The 15,665-nt window shown below is 39.9% G+C and overlaps 1 protein-coding gene across 1 annotated transcript in view; it reads left to right on the top strand.

Moving 5' to 3' along the window:
* LOC126484272 (collagen alpha-5(IV) chain-like) overlaps positions 1-15,665 on the top strand; it is a 609,631-nt gene that overhangs the window by 485,665 nt on the left and 108,301 nt on the right. The window contains exons 19-21 of the mRNA XM_050107696.1: positions 305-484; positions 8,412-8,527; positions 15,194-15,284. Coding sequence (XP_049963653.1) covers positions 305-484; positions 8,412-8,527; positions 15,194-15,284 — 387 coding nt within the window. The remainder of the gene's footprint in view (positions 1-304; positions 485-8,411; positions 8,528-15,193; positions 15,285-15,665) is intronic.

Here is a 15,665-nt window from a genome sequence, read left to right as displayed (position 1 = left end):
GAATAAACAGATGACTGTGTTGCTACAGGAAACAAATACTGGACTCATTTCCTGAAAAAGAAAATGATTGGTTTCAGCTAGACTCCAATAATGATTTCAAAAGATAGACATGCCATTTTTAATTATTGTTTAGTCCAAATTATTAGTTTTTCATATTTTTTTATAATTTTATGTTTGCCATTACTAAAACACAGTCATCTCCACCACATGTAGTTGTTTAAATGATTAGGTTGTAAATCACCATCATATTCAAATTAAAAAAGGCCTTAAACATTTTTTGAATATTTTTCTTTTCTGTTTCTAGGTCCTGATGGCCCACCTGGGCAAATGGGCATAAAAGGGTTAAAGGGTGAAATTGGTCTAACTGGAAGGCGAGGGCCAGATGGTGAACCAGGGAGAGCAGGTTATCCAGGACTTGGAGGACGGATGGGGGTTCCCGGAGAAATTGGTCTGCCTGGTGACGTAGGAGATGCAGGACCACCTGGTAAGTTTCAAAAGTTTAAACAACTTAGAAAATGAAAACAAAGAGGATTTTAGAATTTATGTAGGGATTATAAGTGTATTACTTTTATAATTTCCGTGTTATGTCAGTCTGTGTGCAACTGAATATGAGCAACATTATCATACCATACACATCTTGCCTTTAGTTTTCAAAAGGCATCATCAGTGACAAAGTTTGTAGGTGTTGTTCTACATGTGTGCTTGCTTTGTTGATTTTATGCAAGCACACATGTGGAACAGTACCTACAAGTCTTGCCACTGATGATTCCTTTCACAAAATGAAGGTGAAAGCCTTATATAACATGATAAAATTGGTTTCATTTACATAGACAAAGATAAACTGTAAATTATCAACATAGTATTATACACAAATAAAGATAACAGAACAGCAGAAGTTAAAGCTGTATCATATTAACCAATGACATACTGATAACATGAAATAATCTCATCGTGTTAATGTGAAAAGATACATTCTGCATAGCTTCACTCCCTATTGTTCAGTGGAATTAAATTGGGTGGCGGGGGGGGGGGGGGGGGGGGGTAAAACTGCTAAAGAATATATCTGGTAGCAAAAATACAATATAATGTGTATGTAGATAACCACACATTTTTGCAGATACCACTTTAAATATTCTTACATTACCATTCCAATACATGCAGTCCATAATATTTGTAGGTAATAACAAAAGTGAATTTCTGATGAACTGATGTACATATAACCAAAATACATGGAACAAAATTAATTTACATGTGGATTTTGGTCCTTATCAAGGGTTAAGAGTGGCATTCTAAATTCTGGTCTAGAAGTCCTTGTGATGCTAATAGCTGTAAATAGCTGTAAATTCAAAACAAAAATTAGGAACATGTTTTATTAACAACTTTTTTTACAAAGTATTTAAATCTCCAGAATAAATTATTAAAAATTCCTGTTACCAACATGATAAGTGCAAATGTTCATTGCAAACAGACATTTATTGTTACAGCCTGTGCATATCTGTTATCATTTGTCAGTAAGAGCATCAATAGATAGTAGAACATTAAAACTTCAGCGAGAGCAGAGAACCACATAGCCCCAACCTACAAAAAATGATCTCTCTCAATAAATGCTAAATTTCGACATTACGCCTCCATCATTAAACCGGAAGCAACATACGCAAGTGAAACATTATTCAGACTAAATACTCAAGCAACAACTGACAAATTGCAGAAAGTTGATAGAAGAATACTCCGAACAATTATCAGTAATAAACATCAAGTTAATGGGCAGTGGAGACTTTTGCCCAATTCAGTAGTGTATAAAGGAAATGAATTCATTATTGGTACAATGTGGAAAAGAAGGATTGCATTTTTTGGCCAAATATCTCGCCTACCAAATACTAGATCCTAAAGAAACTTTTTAACTACTTCTGGAACAGTAAAACCAAAAACATCTGGTTTAAAGGACTACAAAGTGATCTAGATGAACTGAACATCACCACATACCAAAGTCAACACAGAGAAGAGAAACTGCTTCTGAAGAACAAATACACACAGCTGACACTCAAACCATCAGAATGGAAGAAGTGTGTCATATCTGCAGAAGAACGAGCAGCCAGATCACAGTGAATGAAGAAGTTTTGGGAAACAAAGAAATTGCTGACTGCTAAGACCTAAACTTAATCATTATAGACTCTGTTGTACACTACTGGCCATTAAAATTGATACACCATGAAGATGGCGTGCTACAGATGTGAAATTTAACCGACAGGAAGAAGATGCTGTGATATGCAAATAATTAGCTTTTCAGAGCATTCACACAAGGTTGGCGCCGGTGGCGACACCTACAACGTGCTGACGTGAGGAAAGTTTCCAACCGATTTCTCATACACAAACAGCAGTTGATCGGCATTGCCTGGTGAAACATTGTTGTGCTGCCTCATGTAAGGAGGAGAAATGCGTTCCATCACAGTTCCAACTTTGATAAAGGTCGGATTGTAGCCTATCGCGATTGCGGTTTATCGTATCGCGACATTGCTGCTCGTGTTGGTCAAGATCCAATGACTGTTAGCAGAATATGGAACCGGTGGGTTCAGGAGGGTAATATGGAACGCCGTGCTGGATCAAAATGGCCTTGTATCACTAGCAGTCGAGATGACAGGCATCTTACCCGCATGGCTGTAATGGATCGTCTCGATCCCTGAGTCAACAGATGGGGATCTGCACGAACAGTTTGATGATGTTTGCAGCAGCATGGACTCTCAGCTCAGAGACCATGATTGCGGTTACCCTTGACACTGCATCACAGACAGGAGTGCCTGCGATGGTGTACTCTACGACAAACGTGAATGCACGAATGGCAAAACGTTATTTTTTTGGATGTATCCAGGTTCTGTTTACAGCATTATGATGGTTGCATCTGTGTTTGGTGACATCATGGTGAACGCACATTGGAAGCGTGTATTTGTCATCGCCATACTGGCATATCACCCGGTGTGATGGTATGGGGTGCCATTGGTTACACATCTCGGTCACCTCTTGTTCCCATTGACGGCACTCTGAACACTGGACGATACATTTCAGATGTGTTACAAGCTGTGGCTCTACCCTTCATTCTGTCCCTGCGAAACCCTACATTTCAGCAGGGTAGTGCATGACCACATGCTGCAGGTCCTGTACGGTCCTTTCTGGATACAGAAAATGTTCGACTGCTGCCCTGGCCACCACATTCTCCAGCTCTCTCACCAATTGAAAATGTCTGGTCAATGATGGCCGAGCAACTGGCTCATCACAATATGCCAGTCACTACTCTTGATGAACTGTGGTATTGTGTTGAAGCTGCATGGGCAGCTGTACCTGTACACGCCATCCAAGTTCTGTTTGAATCAATGCCCAGGCGTATCAAGGCCGTTATTACGGCCAGAGGTGGTTGTTCTGGATACTGATTTCTCAGGATCTATGCACCCAAATTGCGTGAAAATGTAATCACATGTCAGTTCTAGTATAATATATTTGTGCAATGAATACCTGTTTATCATCTGCATTTCTTCTTGGTGTAGCAATTTTAATGGCCAGTAGTGTATTATGTTTGATTTTAGTGTTCCATTGTGGACATAAACTATGTAAATAAATAAATAAATTGTTTTTAAATATTAAGTTAGCAACAGTAGAAAAACATCAGAAATTTAGCATAGCTAATAAAGAAACAACATTTTTTCGTTGTAATAGGTTTACTTGTTATGTTTGTTTATAGCCTGTGTAAGCAGAGATAGAACATAATAATGTTAATGTATTGAAGGAGTCCTTCCACATCCCTATAATAGTACAGACCAGTGTTATGGTATACCCTGAATCCTTCCATACCCCAGTTCATGATGGGCTGTTCATAATACAGTGAGTGAGTAAATGCAAAGCCCTTTTCTTGAGCAGGAAAATGATAAACAACCTGAATAACAGCAGCACATATTTAAGCAATTTGGTTGTCTGTTGAGGCAAGATCAATCTAATTCCTTCCATTCTCTTAGCTTTCTCAGAATTCTTGCTGCAACCCTTTAATGCCTTTATAAAAGATTAGATTAGATGAAGTGTAATTTTGTTTTTAATAGATACATATAGAAGAGATTCCCAGGATGCAGAAAATGTTTCAAAACAAGAATACACAATAAATATTATTTACAAAGAAAAACAAATAAGCTAATGCACCTTCCATAGATCCCAAGTGAAATGGCCCTCCTAGATGTAGAATAAATTGAAATATCATAAACATATTTTCAATTAAAAGGTATAACAAACTTGTCACAAACTATGTGAATGTTTAGTACACCAAGGCATCAGTGTCCAGAGGCAAAAAGATGTTGTGCAGTATCCTGTATGAGGTCCCGGATCCTCAAATGACACAGCTTGGAGTCAATTTTTTCTATTAAAAATCATTGTTTATATACCCTCCCACATTAACTCACACTTGCTTTCACAAAATTACAACTATAACATCAAAATATAAGAACTGTATTATTATTATCCATCTCCATTATAAATTTGCAGAAAGCTTCTGTGGGTGTTAACCCAAGTCAAAAACAGTCTATATGAGTCTGAAAACATCCTGAGATCTGCTGATTTAATTGGCACCAAACAAACATAAGACATGTCATTCTTTCTCAAACATCATTCCATAACTCAAAATAATATTCAGATAACTTCTGTTTTTTTTTTTTTTTTTAGTTATTTGTCAGATTTAGTTTATAGAATGTCTCTTGAAGCTGTGTATATATGTGAATATTTTACTAATGATATCTGATAACAAAGGTTACAAAATTTGCAGATATAAAATTTGAAGCTTTCTGTTATGTTGCAATATTGATTACATATCAATAGCAAAATAAATAAAATTGTAAATAGAAACATATTTTTTTATGTATTTAAAATCAAATGGAAAATAATAGTAAAATAATGTAGATTTGTTTTCAGAGTATTAGCTATTAATTATTTGCTGGCTAGGTGTAAGACCAAAGTGTGAGAATGTATCTATATACAAATGGAAAATTATATTTGTAAAAAAATTGCATCTCACAGCTAGGAAACCGTATGGCCATCCACAGTTACGGAATACATAATTAATAATAATTTGGACAAAGTGTAAATGGTGTCATAGCTTTCTGTAAGCAAGGGAAAAATCTGATAGAACTGGATTCATTATAATTAATTATTTACAGTGATCACATTGCTGTACTGAATATGTACAGAAATCAGACTGTGAGACTGTGCATACTACTCACACAAAAATTATTCTTATTTCTTGTTAAATGTGTTATAAAACTTAATAGAAACCACTGTCCTTTTCAAGATAGTACATTATTAGTTTTTAAAAGACTGATGAGATGTTAGTAGGCACTACAGCTGTTGAAGTTACAGAGTTAGCAACAACAGTACTAGGATTATACTGTGAGACTTTGCTGCCAGACAGGTGAGTCACTGTAAGTGGATATGTCTTGTGTGCATTCACAACATGATTAGCAAAGTATTAGTGGCAAACGTCATTTAATATGGTAAGGGACAATCTTGGTAATTCATGCTGCTTTAGTGGCATCAACTGACATGCCTACAAGCTGCTGTGGCTCCTCCTCATACACATATAGTATGAGGTTTCTGAATGGTAATTATATTACAAATAAATAATTTCTGTCTAGGTCATATAAGATCCCAAAGCAATTTAAAAAGAAATTATCTATTTGAAGTACAGATTGGTCATAGATTCAAATCTGGAATTTGTTTCCTTTATTAATAAACAGTATTTCAAACCCATGCAAGTTGTTGCAAAAATTCTGGCCACTGGTCAGTACACTGATAAAGATAAAATCTGGTCCCGTTGTGAATCTATATGTTATGAGAAAGAAAGCAGATTACCATTTCCTGAATATATTTCCCTCCACATGCCTATGACACCCCGCACACCCACCTTCTACATGCTTCCCAAAATCCATGAACCCAACAATCCTGGATGCCACATTGTGGCTGGTTATTGTGCCCCCACTGAAGGAATTTTGGCCCTCATTGACCAATACCTCCAACCACTTGCCCTTAATCTAGCCTCCCACATCAAAGACACCAACCACTTCCTTTCCTGACCCTCTACCATCCCCACCCCTTTACATCCTAAATCCCTACTAGTCACTGTTGCCGTCACCTCCCTATATACCAATATCCATCATGCCCATGGTCTTACCACTATTGAACACTACATTTTCCAATGTCCTTCAGACCCACTAACTCATTCCTCATACACCTAACTAACTTTATCCTAATCCACAACTACTTTTCCTTTGAAGGGAGACAGACAGATCCTGCCAAGCTATTTATGGCCCATCTAGAGGAGACCTTCCTAGCTTCCCAAAATGCTAAACTCCTAGTCTGGTTCAGGTTCATTGATGATATCTTCATGATCTCGGCTCAGGGCCAACACAACCTATCTTTGTTTGTTCACAACCTCAACACTTCCTCTCCCATCCGCTTCACATGATCCTACTCAAACTGGTGTACCACCTTTGTAGATGTTGACCTCCTCCTCTCTGATAGCTCCATCTGCACCTCTGTTCACATTAAACCCACCAACCACCAACAGTACCTCCATTTTGACAGCTGTCATCCCTTTCTCACCCAAAAAAATCCTTCCCATACAGCCTGGCCACTGGGGGACAGTGCATCTTTAGTGCCAAGAACTCCCTTGCTCAGTATTCTGAGAGTCTCACCAAGGATGTCACAGACAGGCACTACCCCCCAGACACAGTCTGCAATCATATCTCCCATGCCATTTCCCAACACAGCCCCAATCCTCCCACCACACCCAAGAACCAACCACAAAGAAGTGTCCCCTTCATCACCCAGTGCCACCCTGGATTGGAACAACCAAACCATATCCTTTTCCAGGGCTTTGACTACCTATCATCATGCCTCGAAATGAGGAACATTCTACCTGAGATACTTCCCATCCCTCCTTAAGTGGTGTTCCATCACACCCAATCTTCACAATATTCTAGTCCATCCCTGAGCCACTCTCAATCCCAACCCCTTGCCACAAGGATCATATCCCTGTGGAAGACTCAGGTGCAAGGCCTGCCCAAACCACCCACCTAGCACTTCCTATTCCAGTCCTGTGACAGGTTTATCCTGCCTCATAAGGGCCAGCCCACCTGTGAAAGCAGCCATTTCATTTACCAGCTCTGCTGCAATCATTGCACAGCTTTTTGTATTGGTATGACTACCAACCAACTGTCCACCTGGATGAATGACCACCACTAAACTGTGACCAAGAGCAATGTAGATCACCCCATGGCATAACATGCAGCTGAACATAACGTGGTTGATTTCAATGGCTGCTTCACTACCTGAGTCATCCGGATCCTCCCCTCCACCACCAGATTTTCAGAAGTACACAGATGCGAGTTATCCCTACAACACATTCTCCACCCCTGTAATTATCCCGGCCTCGGCCTGTGGTAACATACTGCCCCATACCCTCCACCCAACATTTTCCACCCCCTCTGTCCTCTTATCTCCTCCCCATTCTTGTTTCCCACCCTCTTTGTTTGCTGCCCTCTGTCAACACACCTGCCCATCTTTCCCCTTTCCTCTCCTTTTTTGCTCCTTTTTTCCCCACCTCCCTGCCCCACAACCTCCTGTTGCCATGTATTATCTGCACACTCTTCCAAAAGCATTCGTCTCTCTCCCCGCCAGTACACTACTATCCCTTCCCCTTCCCTTCCCCCTCAGACTACTGCTTGGATGTTATGTGATAGTTGCAATTCAGCCTGAGATGCTGGAGTTGGCAGTCACATGTGCATGAGATATACTTGCTTGTGTGTATGAATGGTGTGTGTTGCTCTTTTCCTGATTAAGGCTGTGGCCGAAAGCTATATGTAAATGTCTTTTTATTATGCCTACCTGCAGCTTAATGTGTTCTTTATGGTAAATAGCAATCTGTCTTTTGCTTATATTGTTGATATTCCCACTATGGAGAACAGTCTATTGCACAGCGGACTTTCCACATAATATGTTATTAATTAAACAAGATCTATGCTAAATCATAGTAAAGTTCCTGAAAGCACTGTCTAATAAATTTTTCATCAAAACTATCAGATTGTTTATGTTTTCTTAAAATGAATGCAACTCAGAGATGGAATAAGCTTATATAATCTACATTAAAAATCATGTCATAAAGAAAGACCAGGCAAGTGTCTTAACTTTTGTAAATACTTTCTATTAATGCAAAGTAATTGTGAATAGAAATTTTTACATACAGTACAAAACAATACAAATTGATGACATTTTTAACCATCAGTTCTCTTTTGTGGCACTATTTTATATTATTTTTGTTACAGATTTATAAAGCAATGTTACTTTTACTTGTATAATGTTTATTTAACTTCCTTGATATATATCAGGTTCCAAGGGCTTCCCTGGACAAGTCGGTATTACTGGTTTACTTGGCCCTAAAGGTACTGAGGGAGACAGGGGTTTTCCTGGAATTCCTGGTCCTCAAGGACGAATAGGCTTCCCTGTGAGTACTGATGATGTAATAACAAAAATACAATTGATATACACAGATATATTTTTTGAACTATGGAACTCCAGTCACTGTTTTAAGAATATCTACAGAAATACATTATTATTATTGTTGTTATTATTAAATATTTAATTTTATTGTTCTCACTCATGCCATATACTTGATACTCTCCTATTATTTATATTGTGAGCAACATTAAAAGCATGTTTATCATAAGTTTTTATCATAATGCTACAGCTGGCGTGTTGGTGTTGCTTGGTAATCGATGATTGATTTCTTCTTGACCTCAGCTCCTATGTAAAGCCCTACTGTTGGAGACCTATTTCCGGTCACACTTTGTTTTAAAAATTTCTTGACACTCACACTCCATCATTCTTTGTCTCTATTATTGTTTTTCCACTCTACTATTTACTTTGTTTCTCATATTTTTTCATGTGCACTACATATTTTGGTTGTTACTTGTCTCATCTCTGACTTGTCACCAGTTCTCTATGACACTTGTAACTTCCCACTATTTCAGATGTCTAGGGTTGCTGACTTTCATTACCAGAAAGTATGTGAATGCAGAGGATGAAATACAAAAATGTTTCTAAAATTCTAAATTTAGTGTATCATTAATGCCAGTATAATAGTCACAAGAAGAGATGGTATACTTGAAAAAGGCCTGGAACGATGGGAAGATACCAGTTGGATTACATCATTGTCAAACAAAGATTTCAAAATTAGGTAAGGTGTACCCATGAGCAAATATAGACAAAGACCACAGTTTAGTAATAATGAAGATTAGATTGAAGTTTAAGGAAATCATCTTGCAGAATCAGTGGGAAGAAGTGGGGTACTGAAGGACTGAGGAATGATGAGATTCATTTGAAGTTCTCTAAGGCTTAGATGCTGAGATAATGAACACCAAAGTACGCAGTTCCTCTGAAGAGGAATGGACATCTCTAAAAAGGACAAACCCAGATGTTGAACAGACAAACAGAGGTACAAGGAAGATATCAGCTAAGAAACCTTGGGTAACAGAAGAAATATTTCAATTTTTCAACAAAAGAATCAAGTGTAGGGAAAGGTAAGAATACAGAAGTACAAGTATAAGAAATGAAATAAATAGGAAGTGCTGGGAAGCCAAGATGAAATGGCTGCATGAGAAACGTGAAAAAAATCAAGAAAGAATGGTAGTTGGAGGGACTGATTCCGAGTATAGAAAAGTCAAAATAATATTTGGTGGAATAAAAAGCAACAGTGGAAAGGTGGATAAATGTGAGACTTATCACACAATCAGCTTTGACAGCTCTTGTATCAAGCTTGCTGACGAGAATAGTATACAGAAGAATGGAAAAGAAAATTGAGGATTACTCATATTATATGATGACCAGTTTGACTATAGAAAAGGCAAAGGCCAGGTCTGACGTTGCACTTGATAATGGAAGCATGACTTCAGAAGAATCAAGACAAGTTCACAGGATTTGGAAACCTAGAAAAAGAAAGAAAATATGGTGCAAGATGTTTGAAATTCTGAAAAAAGTATGAATAAGCTATATACAGGGAGCAAAAGGCTATTTACAATTTGTACAGAAACCAGATGGCAGTCATATGAGTCGAGGGGTATGAAAGGGAAGCAGTGGTTGGGAAGGGAGTGAGACAGGGTTGTAGCCTATCCCCGATGTTATTCAATCTGTATATTGAGCAGGCGATAAAGGAAACAAAAGAAAAGTTCGGAGTAGGTATTAAAATCCATGGAGAAGAAATAAAAACTTTGAGGTTTGCCGATGACACTGTAATTCTGTCAGAGACAGCAAAGGACTTGGAAGAGCAGTTGAACGGAATGGACAGTGTCTTGAAAGGAGGGTATAAGATGAACATCAACAAAAGCAAAACGAGGATAATGGAGTGTAGTCAAATTAAGTTGGGTGATGCTGAGGGAATTAGATTAGGAAATGAGACACTTAAAGTAGAAAAGGAGTTTTGCTATTTGGGGAGCAAAATAACTGATGATGGTCAAAGTAGAGAGGATATAGAATGTAGACTGGCAATGGCAAGGAAAGTGTTTCTGAAGAAGAAAAATTTGTTAACATCGAGTATATATTTAAATGTCAGGAAGTCGTTTCTGAAAGTATTTGCATGGAATGTAGCCATGTATGGAAGTGAAACATGGACAATAAATAGTTTAGACAAGAAGAGAATAGAAGCTTTCGAAATGTGGTGCTACAGAAGAATGCTGAAGATTAGATGGGTAGATCACATAACTAATGAGGAGGTATTGAATAGAATTGGGGAGAAGAGGAGCTTGTGGCACAACTTGACTAGAAGAAGGGATTAGTTGGTAGGACATGTTCTGAGACATTGAGGGATCACCAATTTAGTATTGGAGGGCAGCGTGGAGGGTAAAAATCGTAGAGGGAGACCAAGAGATGAATACACTAAGCAGATTCAGAAGGATGTAGGCTGCAGTAGGTACTGGGAGATGAAGAAGCTTGCACAGGATAGAGTAGCTTGGAGAGCTGCATCAAACCAGTCTCAGGAGTGAAGACCACAACAACAACAAGGTATAAGAACCAAGAGGGCACAATAAAAATGGGAGATTAAGAATGAAGTGTTTGGATTAAAAAGGATGTAAGATAAGGTTTCAGTCTTTCTGCCTACTGTTCACTTTATACACCGAAGAAGCAATGATGAATATAAAAGAAAGTTTCAAGAGTGGGTTTAAAACTCAGGGTGAGAGTAAGTTATTGATAAGGTACGTGGATGACATTGCCGGTGCAAGTGAAGAAGAATTGGAGGATCAGTATAATGAGCACAGAACATGGATTGAGAGTAAACCAAAGAAAGACAAAAGTGATGAGGGGTAGCAGAAGTGAGATTTGCAATAAACTTAACATCAAAATTGACCTTGAAATATACAAAGCTCTGCAATTATGCTATCTTGGAAGCAAAATACCACATGACAGATAAGCAAAGAGCATATAAAAATCAGATTAGCACAACAAAGAGGGCATTCCTGACCCTCGAAAGTCTACCAGTATCAAACATAGGCTTAAATTTGAGGAACAAATTTCTGAAAATGTGCATTTGGAGCAACACATTGTATGGTAGTAAATCATGTAGGAAATTCATCAAAGAAAAGAATCAAAGTGTTTGTGACAGAGGGATGTTGAAAATTAGGCACACAGGTACGATAAGCAATGAGGAGGTTCTCTACAGAATTGCCAAAGAAAAGACCATGTGGGAAACATTGAAAAGAAGAAGAGAGAGGATGGTAGGACATGTGTTAAGTCAACAGGGGATAACTTCCATGGTACTACAGCAAGCTGTAGAAGGTAGAAACTGTGTCAGTATAAATGGGTGTAATTTAGCATCTTACACTTGCAGATCTAGCATGGATAAAGGAGGAGTTGCCATGTACACAAAACAAGGATATAAGTACAAAACTGAAGAAGTAAGCAAGTTTTGCATCAATCAGCAGTTTGAAGTTTGTGCATGTGAGCTACAGCTAGATAATGTAGTGTTGATATTAGCAACAGTGTACAGGTTCCCATTAGGAGATTGGGAGCTATTCGTAAAAAAGTTTGACTCCCTATTATGCTGTCTGTCAACTCTTTCTATACCATAGATGAATTCTTGAATAGGAGTAAATAAATCTACAGGTATAATATATGTATTTTGTGCCATTTAAGGGAATGGGGCAGGTAATAAAAACATTAAATTTATTTTGTTTAAACCCCTTGATCCATGTGTTCATTTCTAATGCACTTGACACATTCCACATGATAATGGTTACCATTAGATCGATCAATGGAAAAGATAACTAACTAAGAGAAAATTAGAATACACCCAACAAATAGTTGTGGATGTTGGGTGTAGGTGCTACTCGGGTGATGTGCATTGCCAAGAATTTTTGTTCAGAGTTCTAAAATTTTCATGGATGCATTCATTCGGCCTATAAATAAGGTAGATAGTGCAGCCCCCTCCCCCCCCCCCCCCCCCCACACACACACAAGTGTGTGTGTGTGTGTGTGTGTGTGTGTGTGTGTGTGTGTGTGTGTGTCTCTATATATGCCCTGAAATCAGAAATGTCCTCCCCACTATCCTTTTCACCCTTCCTACTGCGGTATTCCGCTGTCCTCCGAACCAACACAAAATACTCGTCCATCCTTACACAACCCCTGCTCCCAATCCCTTACCTCAGGGCTCATACCCCTGTAATAGACCTAGATGCAAGACCTATTCCATACATCCTCCTACCACCACCTACTCCAGTCTGGTCACTAACATCACCTATCCCATCAAAGGCAGGGCTACCTGTGAAACCGGTCATGTGATTTACAAGCTAAGCTACAGCCACTGTGCTGCACTCTATGTAGGCATGACAACCGACAAGCGGTCTGTCTGCACGAACGGCCACCGACAAACTGTGGCCAAAAAACAAGTGGACCACCCTGTTGCTGAACACACTGCCAAGCATGATCTCCCTCACCTCAATGACTGCTTCACAGCCTGTGCCATATGGATCCTTTCCACCAACACCAGCTTTTCAGAATTGCGCAGGTGGGAACTTTCCCTGCAATACATTCTACGTTCTCATAACTCTCCTGTCCTCAACCTTCATTAGTCACTGTCCTCACTCCATCAGCTGTCGGATACTTCCACCTACAAACCATGCCACAGTGATCCCATTCCAGTAATCCAGCAGGATCTCCAGTCAGTACTCAAATCCTTAGGCCCATCCCAGAACCCCTCCCCAGAGTCCATCTCTCTACTTACCCCTACCACTCCCCACACTCCCACCTTCTACATGATTCCTTAAGTCCATAAACCCAACCATCCAGGACACCCCATTGTGGCTGGTTACTGTGCCCCCACTGAGAGAATCTCTGCTCTTGTGGACGACCACCTTCAACCTATTACCCGGAACCTATCCTCCTATATAAAAGATACCAACCATTTACTCGACCAACTCTCCACAGTTCCTGTCCCTTTACCACACAGTGCCCTGCTCATCACTATTGATGCCACCTACCTGTACACTAACATTCCTAATGCCCTTGGCCTTAATGCTATTGAACACTACCTTTCCAGACGCCCTATGGATTCCAAACCAACAACCTCATTCCTAGTCTCCATGACAAACTATATCCACACCCACAATTACTTCTCCTTTGAAGGCATTACCTACAAATAAATGTGCGGTACGGCTATGGGCACCCACATGGCACCATCCTATGCTAACCTATTCATGGGCCATCTAGAGGAATCCCTCCTAAAAACCCAGAATCCTAAACCCCTCAACTGGTTCAGATTCATTCATGACATCTTTGCTATCTGGATTGAAGTTGAGGACACCTTATTCACATTCCTCCAGAACCTCAACAACTTCTCCTCCATTTGTTTCACCTGGTCCTACTCAACCCAACAAGCCACCTTCCTAGAGACTGACCTTCACCTCAGAGATGGCTACATCAGTGCCTCCATCCATATCAAACCTACCAACCACCAGCAATACCTCCACTTCGACAGCTGCCACCCATTCCATACCAAGAAGTCCCTTCCGTACAGCCTAGCCATCCATGGTTGGCGCATCTGCAGTGATGAGCAGTCCCTCTCAAAAAATACCGAGGGTCTCACTGAAGCCTTCACTGACCGTAATTATCCTCCCATCCTTTTACAAAAACAAATCTCCCGTGCCTTATCTTTCCAGTCTCCCACCACCTCCCAAAGTCCCAAAGTGTGGCCACACAGAGTAGCATTCCCCTCATAACCCAGTACCATCCGGGACTGGAGCAACTGAATTACATTCTCCACCAGGGTTTCGATTACCTTTCGTTGTGCCCTGAAATGAGAAATATCCTGCCCCCTATCCTTCCCACCCCCACAGTGGTTTTCCACTGTCCACTGAAACTACACAATATATTAGTCCATCCTTTACATAACCCCTGCTCCCAATCACTTACCTCATGGCTCATACCCCTATAATAGACCTAGATGTAAGACCTGTCCCATACATCCTCCTATCACCACCTACTCCAGTCCGGTCACTAACATCACCTATCCCATCAAAGGCAGGGCTACCTGTGAAACCAGTCATGTGATTTACAAGCTAAGCTGCAACCACTGTGGTGCATTCTATGTAGGCATGTCAACCAACAAGCTGTCTGTCCACATGAACGGCCACCGACAAACTGTGGCCAAAAAACAAGTGGACCACCCTGTTCCTGAACACACTGCCAAGGATGATATCCCTCATCTCAATGACTGCTTCACAGCCCGTGCCATATGGATCCTTTCCACCAACACCAGCTTATCTGAATTACGCAGGTGGGAACTTTCCCTGCAATACGTCCTACGTTCCCATAACCACCCTGACCTCAACCTTCGTTAGTCACTGTCCTCACCCATCCAGCCCCCTCCCTGTTCCCATTCTAGCACTACACAGATATGTGTGTGTGTGTGTGTGAGTGTATACCTGTCCTTTTTTCCCCCTAAGGTAAGTCTTTCCACTCCCGGGATTGGAATGACTCCTTACCCTCTCCCTTAAAGCCCGCATCCTTTCGTCTTTCCCTCTCCTTCCCTCTTTCCTGATGAAGCAACCTTAGGTTGCAAAAGCTTGAAATTTGTGTTTGTGTGTTTTTTAATCAATTCCATTCATCTGCTTATATATTACAGGGTCCAAGAGGTGACATTGGTATACCAGGATTGGCTGGTTTGCCTGGAGAACCATCTTTCAGTGGTTTACAAGGAGACCAAGGAGAACCAGGTAAAAATATTGCATTGCAGCTTCTGTGCAGAGCTGATGAGTTGACTTGTAAATGACACAATGAAATCATTGAAATAATTGGTTTTCACCGTGACTGTTGAGCCTACAGGTGGATGTACATAAAATGAAACAATTAATTTTGAATTCATACAGAGTGATTGCCATTTGGCTCAAAAATATTCATATTATCATCAAAAGGTATAATAAATGATTTAGGAGTAAAGAAGACCACACACTGAATAGCTGAAGTGTTCAGTCATCAACAGGCACACAAAAAAAGGAGGAAAACTTCCTAGCTTTTGGACATGTCCTTTAATTAGCTTGAGATCTCTCTCTCTCTCTCTCTCTCTCTCTCTCTCTCTCTCTCTCTCTCTCTGGATG

Source organism: Schistocerca serialis, chromosome 6, assembly GCF_023864345.2.
Source record: "Schistocerca serialis cubense isolate TAMUIC-IGC-003099 chromosome 6, iqSchSeri2.2, whole genome shotgun sequence".
Classification (NCBI taxonomy): Eukaryota; Metazoa; Arthropoda; class Insecta; order Orthoptera; family Acrididae; genus Schistocerca; species Schistocerca serialis.
The sequence above is the reverse complement of the archived record's forward strand: the minus strand, read 5'-3'. Positions and strand labels throughout refer to the sequence as shown.